Genomic DNA, 18451 nt, shown 5'->3' with positions numbered 1-18451 from the left:
ATCACTATCACTTCCAATCATACATGTTAAACTCCCATTAAACATGCAGGTTTTTACTCAGCTTTTGTGACTTTCCCTTTCTAACTGAAATCAGTAGATCATTCAGCTGTAACCCTAGAGAATGCAGGTTCTATACGAAGCAAAACATGCATTCATATTTCCCTAAGCATGTACACCACTAAAAAGTGTCAAAATAGAAGTGCAGAGTCCAGGTCTCTCATATATTTACAGCCAGAACAATACACACCCAAACCAAAGATTTTGTTGAGGTCACTGCAATCCCAAATAAGCTGGGCCTGCTCATTTTCTAGTATTGTCAAACTGTAAATGGTGACGTTTAAAAATCTGACACAAATTGAGTAGCTGCTGTTCACCTTCATGCCTCCTGGACACCCCACACATCTTGAAGGCATCCTGTTTCCAGCTATGACAGAGTAAAGAGCATATGCTACGTCATTGTGCCTTTAAGCAGGAAGTGAGGTATCTTTCAAGGAGAGAAAAGAGAGCATTAGCAACTAAATGCTCTGTCCTGAAAATGTACTTTTGCAGGGCTGACCTTATGAATCACCCAGTGCTCCCTGGATAAAGAATGTGGAAGAAAACAGCCAAACAAACAAACAAACAAAGGCAGAATGAAAGCTAGAGGCAAAAGGAGTCTTTCTTCTCCACAATGACATTTGAAATATAGGTCACTTTAAAAGATAAGAAAAAAGGTCTCTTCTGTTTCCTTCTGGAAATTTTCCTTCTCTCTCTCTCTCTTATTCTCTCTCTTTCTCTAAGCTACTACCTTCAAATCTTGAGAGATAGTAATAGGACTGACTGCTTCTCAGGAAATCTATCTACCTTTGCACAGGAAGGAATAAAAAATGCATTTGTCACCTTCTCACTACCACTATTTGGGGACTAGGAGGCAAGCGAATGCCTTTCAAAATCTGTGGAAATGAGTGAAACTTTGTGAAGGTTATCCTAATTTGAAGGTAGGTGTAGGCAACCCGGATTTCCCAGGATGTAGGCAAGATACAATGCTAATAAATGTTTTTCCTTTGGCCTCAGTGCAAGGAGGGTAGCTTGAAGAGAGATGGCAATGGATCAGCAAAGTTGACAATTTCCACAGGAACCAGATGTGGTGCATGCTTCAGTAGCTGCCTTGAGTGATTAGGGAGGCTCCATCAGCTAGATAATAAAACTGAAAAGTAGGGAACTAACCATTTGGCCTAATACCAACTGATGGCTAGTTCCTGCAGGAACCCAATTTCCCCTTCATTGTTTCAGGAGTAACAAATGCTCTGGTTCCCTTGATCACAACATTAAATTTACAAAAAGGTTTGAAAGCACAAGAAAGGTGGCTAGGTAATATATGGTAATATTTGTTCTCTCTTGGACATCCTGGGGATTTAGTTTCTGACTAATGTTCCTACTAATGGCTAGAGGAACCATATGAGTAAATCTTTACACTATGGAGGAGAAATCACATGACACAATTTAAAGGTTACCTGTTCAATAATATTGTAGCCTTGAAAGCCAACATGCTTTCTAAATATGGAAGTTCAGATCAGAAATAGCAGGAATAAAAACGGAGAGTACTAGAGCAGCTATGAAAGATGTAAAATCCTGGGAATCTCTTTTTGAAATGTGAGGAAATGTTTTTATTTTATATTATTATTTTTAAATTTTTATTTTTAATTTATGGAATGAAACAAGCATTTCCATAACATAGTATAATAAAACAGATGATTGTTCATGAAACTTCAACTGTATTATGTACAACTTGCTATTCATTTTAAATATATAAGAAAGTTATCATGTGAGGAAATTTCACTGCAATCTCTTTTACTGATTTCATCTGGGTTTACTTTGAGCATGACTAGATTTGCAACTGAGGGGAAAAGGCAAATGTTTTTTATGTTTGGGGCTTTGGTTCATATTCCTTTGTTGATTAGTACCTCTAAATATATTCCACCTCTAAATGACTTCTACTTATAAACATTTTCTAATTTTGAAAGGAAGCATGGAAATTTTATAATAGTGTTGAAGGGTTATCAAGGCTTTGGTCAAAGATGATGATATTAACAGTAACACTTCCATATCTTTGAAGTTTATATAGGTCTTTGTACGTATGTGTATATGTATGCATACATACATTTATGTATACATATGTATATATATTTATATGTATATAAAATCTGATTCCCACAGTAGGCCTGTTGGGTAGATAGCTTAAATGTTATCATCCACATTTTACGGATGGGGAAATGAAGACTTTGAGAAGCTAAATGACTGGACTAAGATCATACAGCTGGTGGCAGAGTTGGAACTCAAATTCAGGTCTTCTGAATCCAAGTCCAGTGACTATTCCATTGTATCAGATGGCCTTTCTCAGACCAAAGTGAATGCTGTAGCTGGTTCAAATACAGTCAATTTCAGCACAGTTAAGATTTTTAACTTTCTGTGACTCAGTGATGCTGTTAATTTAGGTCAACAAAACTGCTGAATGTTAAGAAAAATTATAAAAAAAAATTCCTCAGTTCACATAAGCATGTTGGTGCCCCCCTTGTAATCCCTGTTACTAGGGCAGGCTGAGCCTGTTGGGTTATTTCACCTTGGGAGTTCTGAGCCACAGGAGGACTAAAGCTAATTGTGTGTCTGCACCAAGCCTGTCATCGGTACAGTGAGCCCCTGGGAGTGGGGTGATCAAAAGCTGCCTGAGCAGAAAACTGCTTAATTCTGAAATGGAGCAGGTCAAAGCTTCCTTGAAGGTCAGTAGTGGGATTGGGAATCTGAGTGGCATTGCACTTTCAGCCTGAGTAAGATAGGGAGGCCCAGTCTCACAAACAAAAACAAAAGCAGAAAAGAAACAAATAAAATAAAAACAAAGACAACTTTGGGTCAGACTCAGAGCCAGGTTTGGGGGATTAGGAGATAATCTTTTAGCTTGATGATTGCTTGAGAGATTTGCTTTCTGGGAAAACAAACAAACAAACAAACAAACATATTAAATAAAGCACTCTATCCTGGTGTTCTAGTTCACTATCCTACTGTAACAATCCCAAAGACACAGCGAAGTTTTGGAGTGACTCTGCTACCCTATAATGCCAGTTTGAAATCATGATTTGGAAATGGCCAGACAGAACATCTCACCGAAAGTAGAGTCTTAGAATCAGCCTTAGATAAGAAATGAAAAGTAAAAATTAGTCAGCCAGGGTCATGCATGGATGCATAGTTCTTGTGGACAGACATGCCAGGGAGCAAATTAGAATGTGCAAAGACTGTCAGCTTTTTTAAAAGAATGCTAGTTGCTCTGCAGTTTTAAAATCAGACCAAATTAACCTTCCCGCTCACATGACCTACAGGGTTTTGCAAAACAACAACATATTTATAGCCTAAGTGATAAAAAAGGCAAAGAAAGCTCCAAAGAGAGCAAGAGAAGGTGAATGGAAGTACAACCTTCCAATCAGTAAATGTTTTCCAGCACAAGCACCTTTAAAGTGCAATCCCAAACTTGTGCTGCCAGATGTTAAGTCTGAAATAAAGCCAAACCTTGGTTTTCGTGTAGAGTTAGCCAAAGAGAGGACAAGTTACCATAAAAAGAAAGAAAGAAGGGAAGAAAGAAAGAAATTAAGAAGAAAAAGATAGAAGGGAGAGAGACAGAGAGAGAGACACAGAGACAGAAAGAGAGACACAGGGAGAGACACAGAGAGAGAGAGACAGAGACAGAGAGACAGAGAGACAGAAAGAGAGACAGAGACAGAGACAGAGACAGAGAGACAGAGAGAATGGAAGGGAAGAAAAGAGGAAAGCTAACTGGATGAGACCTTGTTAACTCACCCTGGCATCTGTGACCTTGAATTCCCTTAGGATATACTGTGGCATATTGTACTCAGCCATTGGGTCTACCACAAAGTATTGATACCTTGCTGAACGTTCTGCAGGCCAATACTGGTGACATTTTTCCTAAAAGAGAGAGAGAGGTTATTTAGATAACCCTAAACGTACTAAATGGCCACTGAAGGGCATTTTTATAATCCTGCCTCTTTAAAGTAAATTCAGAGTGTGTAGACAAGGACGAGGTTCAGGAAAAAAAAAAAAAGTAACTACTTCCATTCCCTCACTTAGAGAACAACTGATTAACAACTCGAAGCAAATGTGATTCTTTAAAACAGTGTGACAAATCCCTTGACAATGCTGCAAAAAACATGGTCCTTCTGGTGCTCAGCTCTGGTACCACCTTCTACATGAGATATCTGCTTATCCATACACACTCATTTCCTCCCATGAAATAGAAGGTCCTTGAGGACAGGGACTGTTTCATTTTTATGTTTTTATTCTCTGAACCTAACAAAGTGACTGGCAAATGATTGTTGAATTTGTACTGAACAGCTTTAGCAATTTTCAGCTTGATGTTACAATTCAGACCAAATGCAGTCTATGCACCTACTATGTGCCAGGCTTTACAAATATTTTTTCATTTGATCCTTAAAACAACCCTGGCAGGTAGGAGCTATTATTACCCCCATTTTATAGTTGTGGAAACTGAAGCAAACAGAGGTTAAATGACTTTCCCAAGGTCACAACTGCTAGTAGGCGTCTGCAGCTGGACTTGAACTCAAGTCTTCCTGACTCCAGGCCCAGTGCTCTATCAGCCACTTTGATGTCATAAAATGTTAGAGCTATCAGGGACCTTGGAACTCATCTAATTCAATTCTCTCATCTGACAGATGATAAGTATAGACATTTATACATTTTCTTTGGAACCTCATATGATCCCTAAGAAGTAGGTATTATAGATATTATTATAGTCACTCTACAAACACTGATGTTCAGAGATATTAAATGATTAGCCCTAAGTTATAGAGACAGCACTTGGTGGAGATGGGAAATGAACCCAGTTCTATGTTTCTCCAAGTTCTAAGTTATGCCATATTGACTCTTCAGTGAAGGAAATCCAGGGAGGTTGGCTCAAGCTTAAACAGAGAGTTTAGTGGTCAGTGAGAACGTCAATAAACATTTATTAAGTACCTACTATGTGCCATGTACTGCTGAGTACTGAGAATACAAAGAAAGGCAAAAGACATCCCTGCCCTCAAGGAGCTCACAATCCAGTGGGGGAGTTTACATGCAGACAACTATGTACAAATAAGGCACAGCCAGAAGAAATCAGAAATAATTGGCAGAGGGAAGGCACATTTTAATTAAGAGGGGTTGAGAAAGGCTTCCTACAGAAGGTGAGATTTTAGTCAGGAATTGGAAGAAGTCAGGAAATGGGATAAGGAGAGAGAGAGTGCGTTCCAGGCCTGGGTGACAGATCAAGAAAATGTCCAGAGTCTTGTTTGAGTCGAGATAGGCCTTCACTGTCTAGTGCTCCTTCGACTACACTGATTTTTGCACAGAGCAGACTGATATCTGGGCAGCTAGAAGGAGCAGTGGGTAGAGTACCTGGCCTGGAGTCAAGAACACTCCTCTTCCTGAGTTCAAATCTGGCCTCAGACACTTACTAGCTGTGTGACCCTAGGCAAGTCATTTAACCCTGTTTGCCTCAGTTTCCTCCCTTGTAAAATGAGCTGAAGGACATGGCAAACCACTCCAGTATCTTTGCCAAGAAAACCCCAAATGGGACCCCAAAGAGAAAGACATGACTGAAAAATGACCAAACAACAAGACCCACATCTACCAAATTATGTGCCAAAGAAAACTGTGCGCTTCTTGCCTAACCTGGCAAATTTGAGAGGAGATGGAGAGAGTATTACCAGGTTGAGGAAAGACTTGATTTAATGGATGCATTGATAATAACACGTTCTTCATGCAGGAATCTTCAAATTTTTTTTTATTTATCCACCTCGCTTGCTAGACCACATGATTATACAATTTAATAGCACGAAATATTCTTAGCTTATCCAAAGTCTAAGTTTATGATGTGGGAACAAGAGAAAATAAAAGAATACACTGACCAACTAATCATCTGTTTCTGTAGTTCTGTTCCAATGAAAATCAAACACTAAGGAAATTGATGACTTTAGTCAATAAGAAATCCACACAATTAAATGGCCTAGATGGATTGTTGAGCACTCTACTTTTCAGTGTTCAGTAGTATAGGGGACCTCAGAGATGACCTAGTATAAACTCCTCTTTTTACAGATGACAAAAATAAAGTCCAGAGAGAGAAACATGACTTTCCTAGGGCCGTATGGCAAGTAAGTAGCAGAGTAAGGACTCAAATCTTAATTCTTTGATTTCAAATCAAACGCTTTTTCCCACTATACTATGTTGTGCCACAAAGACAATATGGGACTAGAGTGGAAAAAGGAATGCAGCCCAGTCAGTCACATTGCTCTGTTTAGATCTCACTTTCTTGCCTTGAGGTAGTACTCTTATGAAGGAACATATTTTCAGGTATAGTACACTTACTCTGCCCATTTCTCGGAGTTTGGTGAGCATCACAACAATTGTGGAGTTGTGTTCCCACAGCATCCGCCAGAAATCTTCAGTTGTCTCTGCCAAGGGTCCCTGTGTTGCTATGTAAGCTTTTTGTTGCCTACATTTAAAAAAAAGGAATGATAAAATATGATTAAAACTCGAAAGAACATGTAAAGGCTCAGTCTTTGTATGTAAACATTACTCTGAAACCTGCTTATAATAAAAATGGAAGACATATTAATGGCAAACACATTAAATTCCTATTAAAATTGTTTAATCAAACAATAGCTGTTTTAATTTTTAGTACTTTGCAAAGAAAATTGCTTTGCTAATATTATGATGTATGTCTTTATCATTATTATTTAAATTTTAATGCAACTCTAATAGCTCAATTTTGTGTCATACAAAGCACTTAAGAAACACTTAGTTGTGCTGCTTCATGTCTAGAAATGAGTGTCATACAATCTATTAAGTTTATGAATTATAGTATCAAACGGCTTCTTTATTAATCCCTTTTACAAGCTTCAGCAAAGAGGCAGTGGGAGGCTAGAAGGGAAAATCCATGGTTGCATTCTTCTTAACTTTAGTAAAGTCAATGAAAAAACCGGTCTCTAGAAATGGGATGCTGACCTCAGCAGAAATAATGTGGTGCTGCTACTTGTTTAAATTTATCACAGATCTGAAACTAGGGCACATGCAAATGTCAAAAGCTTCAATGCATCAGAAGAGTAACTGTAAGTACCTGTATCCATCAATAAAGCTGGCATTGATGTAATCAGATCCTTCCACCCCTCGGATTGGCTGCAGGCATACCCTTGTGGATTCATATGGCATAATATTAACAAGGCGATTTTTGAATTTATTACATGGAAGATTGGCACTGATGAATCTCGAAGTGTGAGCTTTAGAGCTAGCTAGACGCTGTTGAAGAGAGAGCAGGGAAAATGTGACTAAAACAATTTTTATCATGCGGTTTGATTTTCATGAACTGAAGACTTCATTTTGGAAGTTAAGCCTTCTTTCTCCTTTAGATTACCTATCTTTTCACATCACATTATGTTTCACTTATACAGAGATAATGAGTCCCTAAAACCTGATGATTTTTTTTTAACTATGATGATTCCTAAGCTCCGAGTTCTCAAATTAAACTGTTACCAAAAAAAAAAAAAAATCAACCTATTGTCTCGATGAGTAAATTATGGGTAAGTGGAAGTAGAAAAAAATCCCAACAAGTCACATACCTCTCAATAGAATATGCCAAATTAAAATTTACATTCTTTTTGCACATTTCATTTCCTAGCTTGAGAAAGAATGCTTCTAACTATAACTTAAAGGTAATATCAAGCAGTTACCCAGGCCTAGCATGTCATGCACAACACCATACCTTAAATTCCAGTTCCATTCCTGTGACATTCTCTCCTGTCTCTATTTGTGTCAGCTTCTGAATATATGCATACAAGTTTCTAGCTGGCACTTCGGTATTTCCACATGTCACTGCCTCTAACAGTGCATCATGGATAAAGATGTATTGGTCCTCCGTTTGAACCATGTAATTCCTCTGGGCTCTCATTAAAGTTACATGACCATAAATGTCTACAGTTTTTTCATGCTTTATTCGTTCTAACATGGCATCTATCACGATGAAACAGCCAGTCCTGCCGACTCCCGCACTATAAGAGAAGGGAAGACAAAAAACAAACAAGCCTCCTCAATTAAAAACTAAGGGAGCAATAGGTAAATAGTGTTTTTATAAGTAGAATCATGTTGAATTACCTTTGATACCCATTAATTCTACTCAATTATCTATTTAAAAAGTCTCTAAACTTTTTGTGATCTCAGTGCACGAAGGTCAAAAGCAGTAAAGTGGAATCAGAGCTTTCTGCTATCCACTGACCAGTCTACCCAAGTGTGAAGATGCTTATCCCAGAGCATAAATGCTTTTGGCCATGGCAGCCTATGAAACAATTCGTAAATAATGAGTTCTTCGATTGTGCAAAGCCTCTATAGAATACTTTGTTTGGGGGCAGCTACGTGGCGCAGTGGATAGAGCACCGGCCCTGAAGTCAGGAGGACCTGAGTTCAAATCCGGCCTCAGACCAAACACTTGACACTTACTAGCTGTGTGACCCTGGGCAAGTCACTTAACCCCAATTGCCTACAAACAAACAAAAAAAAAATAGCACAATACTTTGTTTGACTATTACAAAATCCAAAATACAGACCTTTGTCCATGGCACTATTTATATTCACAAATTGGATAAGGAACTTGGGAAACTCTAACCAGGCCCCATTTTGAAAAATAATTCAAGTCATTTTAGTTAAAAAAAAAACTGCAAACAAATTTTTCAATGTGAAAGATTTCATGTACTATAAACTTCAAGGAGGTGGTTCTAAAAGCTCAATAGTGGGAAAAGGCCTATTTTTGCTTACAATAAAAAGTTTAAAATCTTAATTATTGAAATCTGTGTAGCTGTAATTAAGATTTTAAATTTTTATCCTATACTGAAAATGAAGGAAAACAATACTTAACAGAAGCAACTTAGGCAATCATGAAAGATTGGGTATACATTTCCTGTTGTTTTCCTCCCCTATGTTTTTGGGAAACCTTGCCAAATATACTACATAATTCCAGGTGAAATTCAAGAATTCTGAATGATAAATTTAAACTTTTACTCTCTGTTACTGAAAATGCTCTGGGGAGTTCTTTAAACGCCATTACTGATAAACTGTTAGGTAATTTTCCAGTTGCTGAAAATATATTCAAAGGTGGTTGGGAAAGTCAGCAAAGCACAAAACTAGACAGTATCCCTAGCTCTGAAAAGGCAAATTCTACTGAACTGGATAAGATTGCTAGATGGTTCATACACTGGAAAAACAAATTTCCTTGAGTGATTTGGATGATGAGCAGAATTGTAAGAAAAAACACATTTGTCATTCTATACATTACAGGTAATAATGACATACTTCCTATTTGTATAACACTCTATAACTAAGGCCAAGAATTTTTAATCAGACTAGGATTCTCAATGATTACTTATGTTGCATGTGAATCTGTAAATGAATTTCATTCCTTCTTTCTTTCTTTTCTTCCTTCCTTCTCTTCTTCCCTCCCTCCTTCCTTTCCTCCTTCCTTTCTCTCTTTCTTTCTTTCTTTCTACATACACATATAGTCAGGTATATCTATATTTATAAAGCTATATGCAGTTTTGCATATGAATATATACACACATATATGTTATATATGTATGTATAAATTTTTTAAAATGCCAAGACATTCTACATCCATTTGATGATAATGATGACTTACATTTATGGAATATTTTACAGTTGCTAAGCATTTTGATAAATGATTTCACTTAAGACAACATGATATATCAGAAAGTGCACTGGACTCAGAGTCAGGAAAACCTGGTTTCAAATCCTGGCTCTGGTATTTCTGGGCAGCTCCCTAAATCTCTGTGAATTTCAGTTTTCTCATCAGTAAAATGAGGATAACAGCATTTTGTCTATTTTTTTTTTAAGTGAGGCAATTGGAGTTAAGAAGTGACTTGCCCAGAGTCACATAGCTAGTGAGTGTTATGTGTCCGAGCCTGGATTTGAACTCATATCCTCCTCACTCCAGGGCTGGTGCTCTATCCACTGTACCACCTAGCTGCCCCACAGCATCTACTCTTAAAGGTGGTTATAAATATCAAATTAAATGATATATATAGTATACTTTGTAAACTTTAAAGCACTAAATAAATGTGAAAAAATATATCTTCATGATAATTGTTGATTATATTAATAATACTAAAAGTGCTGCACATATATTCTCATTTTATCTTCTTGATACTTCTTGCCAAAATATCTCCTTTATTGAAATGCTACATGGTACCACCCAGCTTCTACCTACTGCTTTGACACTCCTTTGTGGAAGCAGATGAGGTATTTTATTTTCATTTTACAAATGAGGCAATTGAAACTCAAACTACATGGTGATACTTGAAACCAGGGCTTCTGACTTTTGCCACCAAACTATATAGATTTCTGTGACTATATAGATTAGATTTAGATAGATAGATAGACAGACAGATAGATAGATAGATAGACTATATAGATTATGTGACTGCTGTTACAGTTTGTACAGATGACTAAGACATAGACAGTGTTTTGTACAGACCTCTAAATTATCATCACTCTGAAGTACAGCTTAGCAACTGTAAAATATTCTGTAAATGTAAGTCATCATTATCATCATTCTGGACTCAGTACAAAATTCAGATTCAAAGACTGTGATCTGTTGCGAGGTCAAACACTTTAGAATGTACTAGGATTATTCAACCAAATATGTTTGAGAAACCCAAGTTCTATAGGTAACTACCTCATTAGATGTCAACTTCTAGTGCAATACCAAAAAACTCGAGTACTCTTCAATATCATGTGGCTGAAAAGGGCTGAAAGAACACTACTTATTGGAGTATTTCCTTTACTGAATAAGCTACACAGTGCTAATAAAACTCAATACACTAAATATTTAGTAAGTTCCTGCTAGGTATGAACAGACAAACAAAAAACAGAAAGAAAAATAGCTCCTGCCCTAAAGGACCTTACATTTTAGCATTCACTTGCCCCATTAAAAGACCCATGGTGAATTGGTTGGGAATTTTGCTCAATCAAAACCCTGTCCGCTACTTATTATTTGTCTATATATTGGTGGGAACAATGTCTTAAGTCCCTATCCCATGCAGGATGGGGTATTAAAACTGTCCCTAAGCTTATCTTGGCTCAAGGGACTAAGATTCAGGCTATTGACATGGCTTCCTAGTCACCTGAGTACCAAAAGCCATGAGAAGTTGTAGATGGGCCCTGATGCTTGATCATAGATAGCCATGGCAACAGAAAGCCAGGGGAACTATGTTCAGTTAAATCAAAATGGTGTCTTCTCTGAATATACTTATTGACATACTATGTTATGTATAAGCAAACATCCTTTCATTAACTACTAGATATACTACAAATATCACATCATTCCAATCTTGAACCTAAATTACCAAGGGAATGGCCTGACCAAGGTCTTTCCCACAACAATTCTGAATGCTTATTGTGGTGTGAAGGGGAACTTGAATTCTCAAAGCCAGCAGATCCAAAGCTCTGAAAGGCCCTGTCAAGCTAGAAAGGTTTTGAGCAACAGATCACAATAAGTAGTCCAAGGACCAGACTAGGGAAGGTCAGAGAAGTTCACTACCAGAAGATGGCCAGCAGGTGATGAATTTTGAACCATGGTAAACACATTAAACCAAATACTAAGGTGTAGAGGTGCGGCAGTGCGTGTTGAAGGAGAGTTACCCATGATGATGAAATCACAGATGCATGTGTGCAGTTGTATTTTTTATTCCTTGTCCAAAGGATTCTCTAAGTATAGAGAGCAATTTGCTAGAAATCAAGAACTTAACCCCACCATGACAACCAACATTTTCATAAAAGCATCTGGAAATAACCCTCAGGGACCATCTAATATTTAATGTAGTACAGGGCAGCATGTACACAGAACCAGATTAAAAGGTAATTGGAGACTATTTAACAAAATAAATAAAATACCATAAGACATGTAAAACATGGACTATATTACATTTTAAAACTAAGTCAATATGTAGCCCACAGGAATTTTCATATATTGATTAGCGACCCCATTTCTAATTTAGTTTGACACTACTGGTATAGGGAACCAGGGACTATTTAGTAACTCAGTACATCTTTCTCAAGGACAGATATATTTTTTTTAAAAAGAAAGAAAAATAAGCTATTCAAAACAAGATGAACTTTATAACATTAGCATGCTTCTACCCTAAAAAGGGAGTAAAGAAAAATTACTTATAAGCCTGGGACTAACAGAATAATCAATGAAAAGAAAAATCAAATGAGAAAGACTATGAGCATAAGGAAAAACTTGTCAATCCAAGGAAACCTTTAATAGCAGTCCTTTGTCTAATCTAGCCTTCTGTCAAGTTCAAACAATGGACTTGCTACTGAAAACTACCTGACGTTAATTGTTCTTATGCCCTAGGCATTGGTCTGGTTACTGAGGTAAAAGATATTATCATATGGCTGGAACAGGAAAATGAAACTCAATAATCCCTTCTGTCCATCTATGAAACTCCTACTAGCTGACTGTGGGACCTTGAGCAAGTCACATATCATCTCTTATGTTTCCTTGTTTTAAAAAGATGTTGGGGGTTGAGAGTCTTAAGGGTCACTAAGTGCTTCAGAATGGAGGCATCTATGTGGTTCAGAGGATAAAGTTCTGGGTCTGGAGTCAGGAAGACCCAGATATAAAGTTGTCCTCAGTTAATTATTAGCTGTGTGACCCTGGGCAAGTCACTTAACCTCTGTTTGTCTTAATCCACTGGAGAAGGAAATTGCAAATTATTTCAGTATCTTGGCCAAGAAAACCCTATGGACATTATGATCCATGGGGTCATCAAGAGTTGGACAGAACTAAATAACAACAAGAGCTTCCAAAAGCCTGAGAACAAAATATGACTACTTGGCAGGCATGATGGATTTTCAAATGCTAGGTTTGAAGCTGAAACTCAGAATCAGGGTTTTTCTTATAACCGACTTAAATTCCTCCCAAATAGTAATGTTAAAAAAAAAAAAGGACAGATAATTACATCATGGGCTTTTCAAATAAAACATCAAAAATCTATTTTAAAACCTTTTTCACTAACTCAATGACATAAGGAGACCTTTCCTGGCAAAACCCAGAAAGAGAAGTCCTTGGTACTGTACCTTTGCTAAACCAAGTCAAAGAAAAAGAGATTTCTTGCAATTAGACATGACATAACTAACTGACATTTATGCTTTACTACAATTACACAGAAGTGGTATTAGTCAGTAGTATTTGTTAAGGAATTGAACTCTGAACATTTAAGATCTTTGCAAATTGTTAGAGTATCCTTTTGTCTGGATCTTCAGGTTCTCAGAGCAGCCCATATTTCATTTCACTCCGTAATTTCTTTTCTCCCACCCATCAGTATCTAAGTGCTGTGCTGCCTCTCAGAATGAAGGATTAGAGTTCTAAACCAAATGCATTTTTCTCTGATCTTAAAGAACTAAGCTCCACGTATGGATGATAATGACAGAACCCTATTTGTGCTGTTTGTTTTTCATCACTTCAGCAGCTTTCAAACCACAAACATGATAAGAACAGGGCAACTGATAAACCATCATATTTTATCTGTTTTCTGTCGCAGAGGTTGCCAGGCCCTGAGAAATATTTTCTAAATATCTTCTACAAAAGGGAGTGCATAACCCCTCTGTTTGAGGCCAAGTCCAGCATGGTTCAATTCATTTATTACATTTTTAATAATTACATTATTACATATATTTGCCCAGGCAAAGTAGAAGAGGACAAGCATTTTCAAATTACGTTCTGCAGGAAGATGGTTCCCATTATCCCCTGAAGCAAAAATCAACTTTTAAAGTTACCTTCCATGGAGGACAGTGATTCAGTTAATGAGAATCAGACCACTAATGAACTTTCCATTGGTTATGACTTCTTTGGCTCATCTGTATTAAACCAAATTACTGCCAAACTTTATGGTTAAAAAAATACAATTTCAGTTAGTGATAGACATTCCAGTGTTTACAAGCCGAAAGCCTATGCAAGCCATTAACCAAGCACGCCTACTAGGAAATTGTTATTACTCCAATATTATCATTCATCCAGTTACAACATTTGTTTTCAATTTCTAAAAACATGATTGAGTTGGTCCCATGAGTTGAAATATGCTTAATATCCCGTGATGCGATATAGCAATAATGTGCAGAAAGAAAATTAAGAGGCATGAGGGGGCTATTTTGTGCTAAAATCATCCTGCGGATGTGTTTAAAGGTTGGCTTTTCTGATTAATTTGCTGCTGTTTTAATGCTGACCCTTTATTGATATTTCAATGATCTGGCATAGAAAGACAATGTAATTACTGGATTTCACAGATCATTTCATTGGAAGCAAAGATGTAAAATATGGACCAAAAAAATCATTGAGGACATTTTGGACATACATCAGAGGATAATTTGATTGGATATTGCAGTTTCAGATATAACAAGATTGGCATTTATGAACTGCAAGTATATAAAACTGAATGAGATAAGGAAAAACTATAAAAAGGACTGGATTTTTATGGGAGTAGTTTATATGATTAATCAGGTGACAACCTCAATAAAGCAGTAAAATGACTCTGTCAAGGGAATCATTTTGACAATATATACTTTCCATTATTTTATGAGAATGCAATACAAAAATATGCAAGAGATACTGGACATTTGTAGAAAACCTTGGGCATTAAATGAAACTGCTGCTAAGGCTAAGAGTCACAAGAGGACTTCAAGCATTTCTAATGTATTCAGGTTGGGTCTTCCTCCATTACCACAGATTATAGCCCTTCAAAACCTTGGGAAATGATTTTTGGATTGCTGCGGCCCAAGCTCTTCATTAAGTGGTCACCTAGAGGCCAGTCTTCTAAGGGATGGATCTCTCCAGACTTAATCTAGTCCCTCAGATGACTGACATAAATTCTGTCCCTGGAACTTTTCTCAAAGTCTTTCCCTCTTGGAAGGAGTTAACAGAATTTGGGCTCAGCTAGGACAACCTTGGAGAACTAGGGCTGGTTTCCAAATCATGAAGACACATCAAATCAAATCAACAAGCATTTATCCAATATCTACTATATTTAAGGCACTGTGCTACATGCTAGGGATACAAAGAAAGGGGGAAAAAAACAGTCGCTGCCCTCAAGGTGCTCATAGTCTAATGGGGGAGACAACATGCAAACCACATGCAAGATATAAACAGGATAAATTAGAGATAATCTCAAAGATTATCTCTAAGATTAATGAGGGTTAGGAAAGGCTTCTTATTGAAGATAAGACTTTAGCTTGGACTTCGTATGGGGAACACCAATGAAACTGCCTGGAGTCAGGAGATAAGAGTTCCTTGCTCAAGAAACAGCAGGAAAAACTAGTCACTAGATTATAGAGTACACAGAAGGGATTGGATAAGAATAAGAAGACTGGAAAGGTAAGAAGGACTTTAAAAGCCAAACAAAGGATTTTATATTCGACCCTGAAGGTAATAGGGAGCTACCGGAGTTTAATGAATGGAGGGGAGGGGCTTACCTGGTCAGACTTACACTTTAGGAACATCATTTGACAGCTATGGGGAGGATGGATTGGAGTGGGGAAAGCCTTGACACAGGTAGATCATTCAGCAAGCTATTGTAATAGTCCAGGTATAAGATGATAAAGTCCCTCACCAGAGTGGCGGCAGTGTCAAAGGAGAGATAGGGGTATATACTAGAGATTCTACAAAGGTAGAATCAACAGGACTTGGCAACTGATTGCATCAGAGCGGGGACTTTCATGGAGGTACATAAGAAGTATCATAGGAAATGCCTAAACATTTCCTATCTAACAGATATCTACATGCAGTTTGGGATTACTAGATGGTGGGTATGAAATCAAAAGCTAACATCTTCTTGGACACCAATATTGTAGCAATTTTAACAGCTGTCACGTATAAATATCCACTACAGCAGAAATAACAGGTTTAGGGAAGCAAATACACTTGATTGTTTAAAAAAAGCAGAGCCAGGAGCTTAAGGCACTTTTGTTCTCAGGGCAAAAAGGCCCACGGGGCAAGAATGCCTTTCAAAATGTTGTTAGTTCCCATTCCCTCCTGGGAAGAGATCCTCTGATCCAAGATTTGAAAAAGTATACTTTAAAAATAGGTCATCAACCAAATTTAGTATAGACATATGATATGCGATCATTTTTTTTCAGGTTTCAGGAAAAGGAAAGTAATACTTCCTTTGTCCCCCCTTCCCCCAACTTCCTATTAGACATTTGTCCCAAAGTGAAGTAGGTGATGATACATATCAGATGCTATTATAGTGCAAGGACTAATGAGAAGGATCTTGAGACATCAGTGACACTCAACTTGGATTATTCTCTCTTCTCCAAGGCTACTTTCAGCTCTATGCCCTAAGATCCTGGGAAGGCCCATTGTAGTTTGCTTGTATTACCAGGCTTTTGAGATGAACCATGCCTTTGCAGGCAGGGGTGAGGTTTCCAGGGCCTAGCCTCATGGATTTCAGGAAACTGTAGTCCATATTGACACCATACATTTTCCTCACCTGTAAAAGGATCCTGAGAAGTAGGGAAGGAATATAATGGCAGACTGGAGACCAGTGGTTATAAAGGGAGAGAGTGAGAGAGAAATATACTCGAGCAGGGGTTCTGAATACAGCCCAAGACTGAAAGTGTTGAGGTGGCTTGAGAGAGAGCTTGCTTGTTCTACCTGTTAAAACCATTGAGAAGTGATATGGTTGAAATGGATTGGGGCTCAAATCATCAAAAAGGTGAAGTGCTTAAATCTCCTTTACTCCCCTCTAATTGCAGACATTGACATTGACATTTAAGGTTTCTATATTAAGCTGCTCATAATTTCTGATTTTCATATTCCCTTTAAAGCTGTCTTGCTGTTGGACATAACATCACAATTGGGCATAACTTCTTTATAACTTGTGTATGTTTTTATTTGTGGATGATCAGAGTGGCAAGAGGAAAAAACCACTGAATGGCTTGTGATTAAGAGACAGAATGGACAAACATCCTCTGTCTGAATGTTAGGCAGGTAAGGAATTCTTTTCTTCCATTTCAGATTGGGGATTGCAGGACTAAAATAGAGAAGCTTACATTTTAGATTTCATTACTAACTCTTATAAACTTTCCAATAGCAGATAAGACTATGCCATGGAAATTTGGTTTTCTGTTTTGTTTTCTCCTAGGCTAAAACCATATGTATAGAAGCCATGGACAGATGTCTTATTTCTTTTCCATTGTTTTTTTTTTTTTTTCCATCGGATATATTAAATGGACTAGGCCAGTAGCTAGAGAGTAGGATTGCCTGGTGGGAAGTAAAAGGTGTGGTTTGGGAAGAACGTACATGCCCATATACCAAAGGTGGGGCCCAGGGTACATGCCTTGTATGACAGTCATCTGTGACTATCTCTTACTAATTTGTAAACTCTCTGAAGGTCTCTGACATATCTTATACGTAATTGTACTTATGACATCTAGCACAGTCTGACACATCACAGGTATTCAAGAAACCCTGATTGAATAACTTGAGTAGATGGAGGCCTCAGGAGATTTGGTGCAGCATCAGCTGGACAACTTGACAACAGAAACAGATAGACTTTGTAGTGGGGAGATGAAGAGAAGGAGACAGATACATAGGGATGGAAGGAGAGAAGGAGGGAACAAAATCAGAGGGATAAGTTGAGACAAAAGCAACTTTTATAAGCCAAAAACAGAAAATAAACTAGGGGGTAATATGAAGCATTGTATTTTAAAATTTCTCCTAAATTTAGACTACTATATGCAACAAATTAATGACTGTAAGAATGGGCAATGGAAAATAAATAATATTAATTAAAATAATTAGTTAATGATTAATTAATAAAATTAAACTAATTCAATAAAATTATGTGGGTATGGAATGGCATTGCAGCACCTAAGGGGTAGGTTAGGAAGAAGAGGTCTCAGGACACAAAATCTGGATTGGGAACCCATCCCTACTACTAACTATGGGACCTTAGGTAAATTACTTCCCCTCTCTGTGTCCCAGTTTCCTCCCACATTAAATCAGGGAGCTGGACTAGGTGCTTCATAGGGTCATTTTCAGTTCTAACAATCTATGAAGGGATCTGTAAATTGGAAAGCAATCTTTGTAAAAATCCTGGATGGAGGTCTGAGGTAGCTTTTTTTTTTTTAAGACTGGAAGCTGTTTAGATCCAGAAGCTAAGTCTCCCTCCTTTCCATATATCCTTGGACTATTCTTTTTTTTCCCTGTGGGCCAGGGTGAGAAGAAATAAGAGCCTAGATTGAGCCCTTGGGTGGGGAATGAGAACATATAAACAAGATGAATATCTCCAAATATGTTTACCCCACTAGAAGGTAACCTCCTTCTACCATCTTATTGTATTCCATTTAATTC

The 18451-nt window shown here is 37.5% G+C and overlaps 1 protein-coding gene across 1 annotated transcript in view; it reads right to left on the bottom strand.

Annotated features, from left to right (window-relative positions):
* Positions 1–18451, bottom strand: part of PTPRD (protein tyrosine phosphatase, receptor type D) — a 462091-nt gene that overhangs the window by 9442 nt on the left and 434198 nt on the right. The window contains exons 26-29 of the mRNA XM_027863069.1: positions 7796–8081; positions 7154–7332; positions 6403–6529; positions 3826–3951 (exon numbers count right to left, since the gene is read on the bottom strand). Of these exons, the coding sequence (XP_027718870.1) occupies positions 3826–3951; positions 6403–6529; positions 7154–7332; positions 7796–8081 (718 nt within the window). The remainder of the gene's footprint in view (positions 1–3825; positions 3952–6402; positions 6530–7153; positions 7333–7795; positions 8082–18451) is intronic.

Source organism: Vombatus ursinus, unplaced genomic scaffold (assembly GCF_900497805.2).
Source record: "Vombatus ursinus unplaced genomic scaffold, bare-nosed wombat genome assembly UNPS02014770.1, whole genome shotgun sequence".
Taxonomy (NCBI): Eukaryota; Metazoa; Chordata; class Mammalia; order Diprotodontia; family Vombatidae; genus Vombatus; species Vombatus ursinus.
Note: the sequence above shows the minus strand (reverse complement) of the source record. Positions and strands in the feature narration are given on the sequence as shown.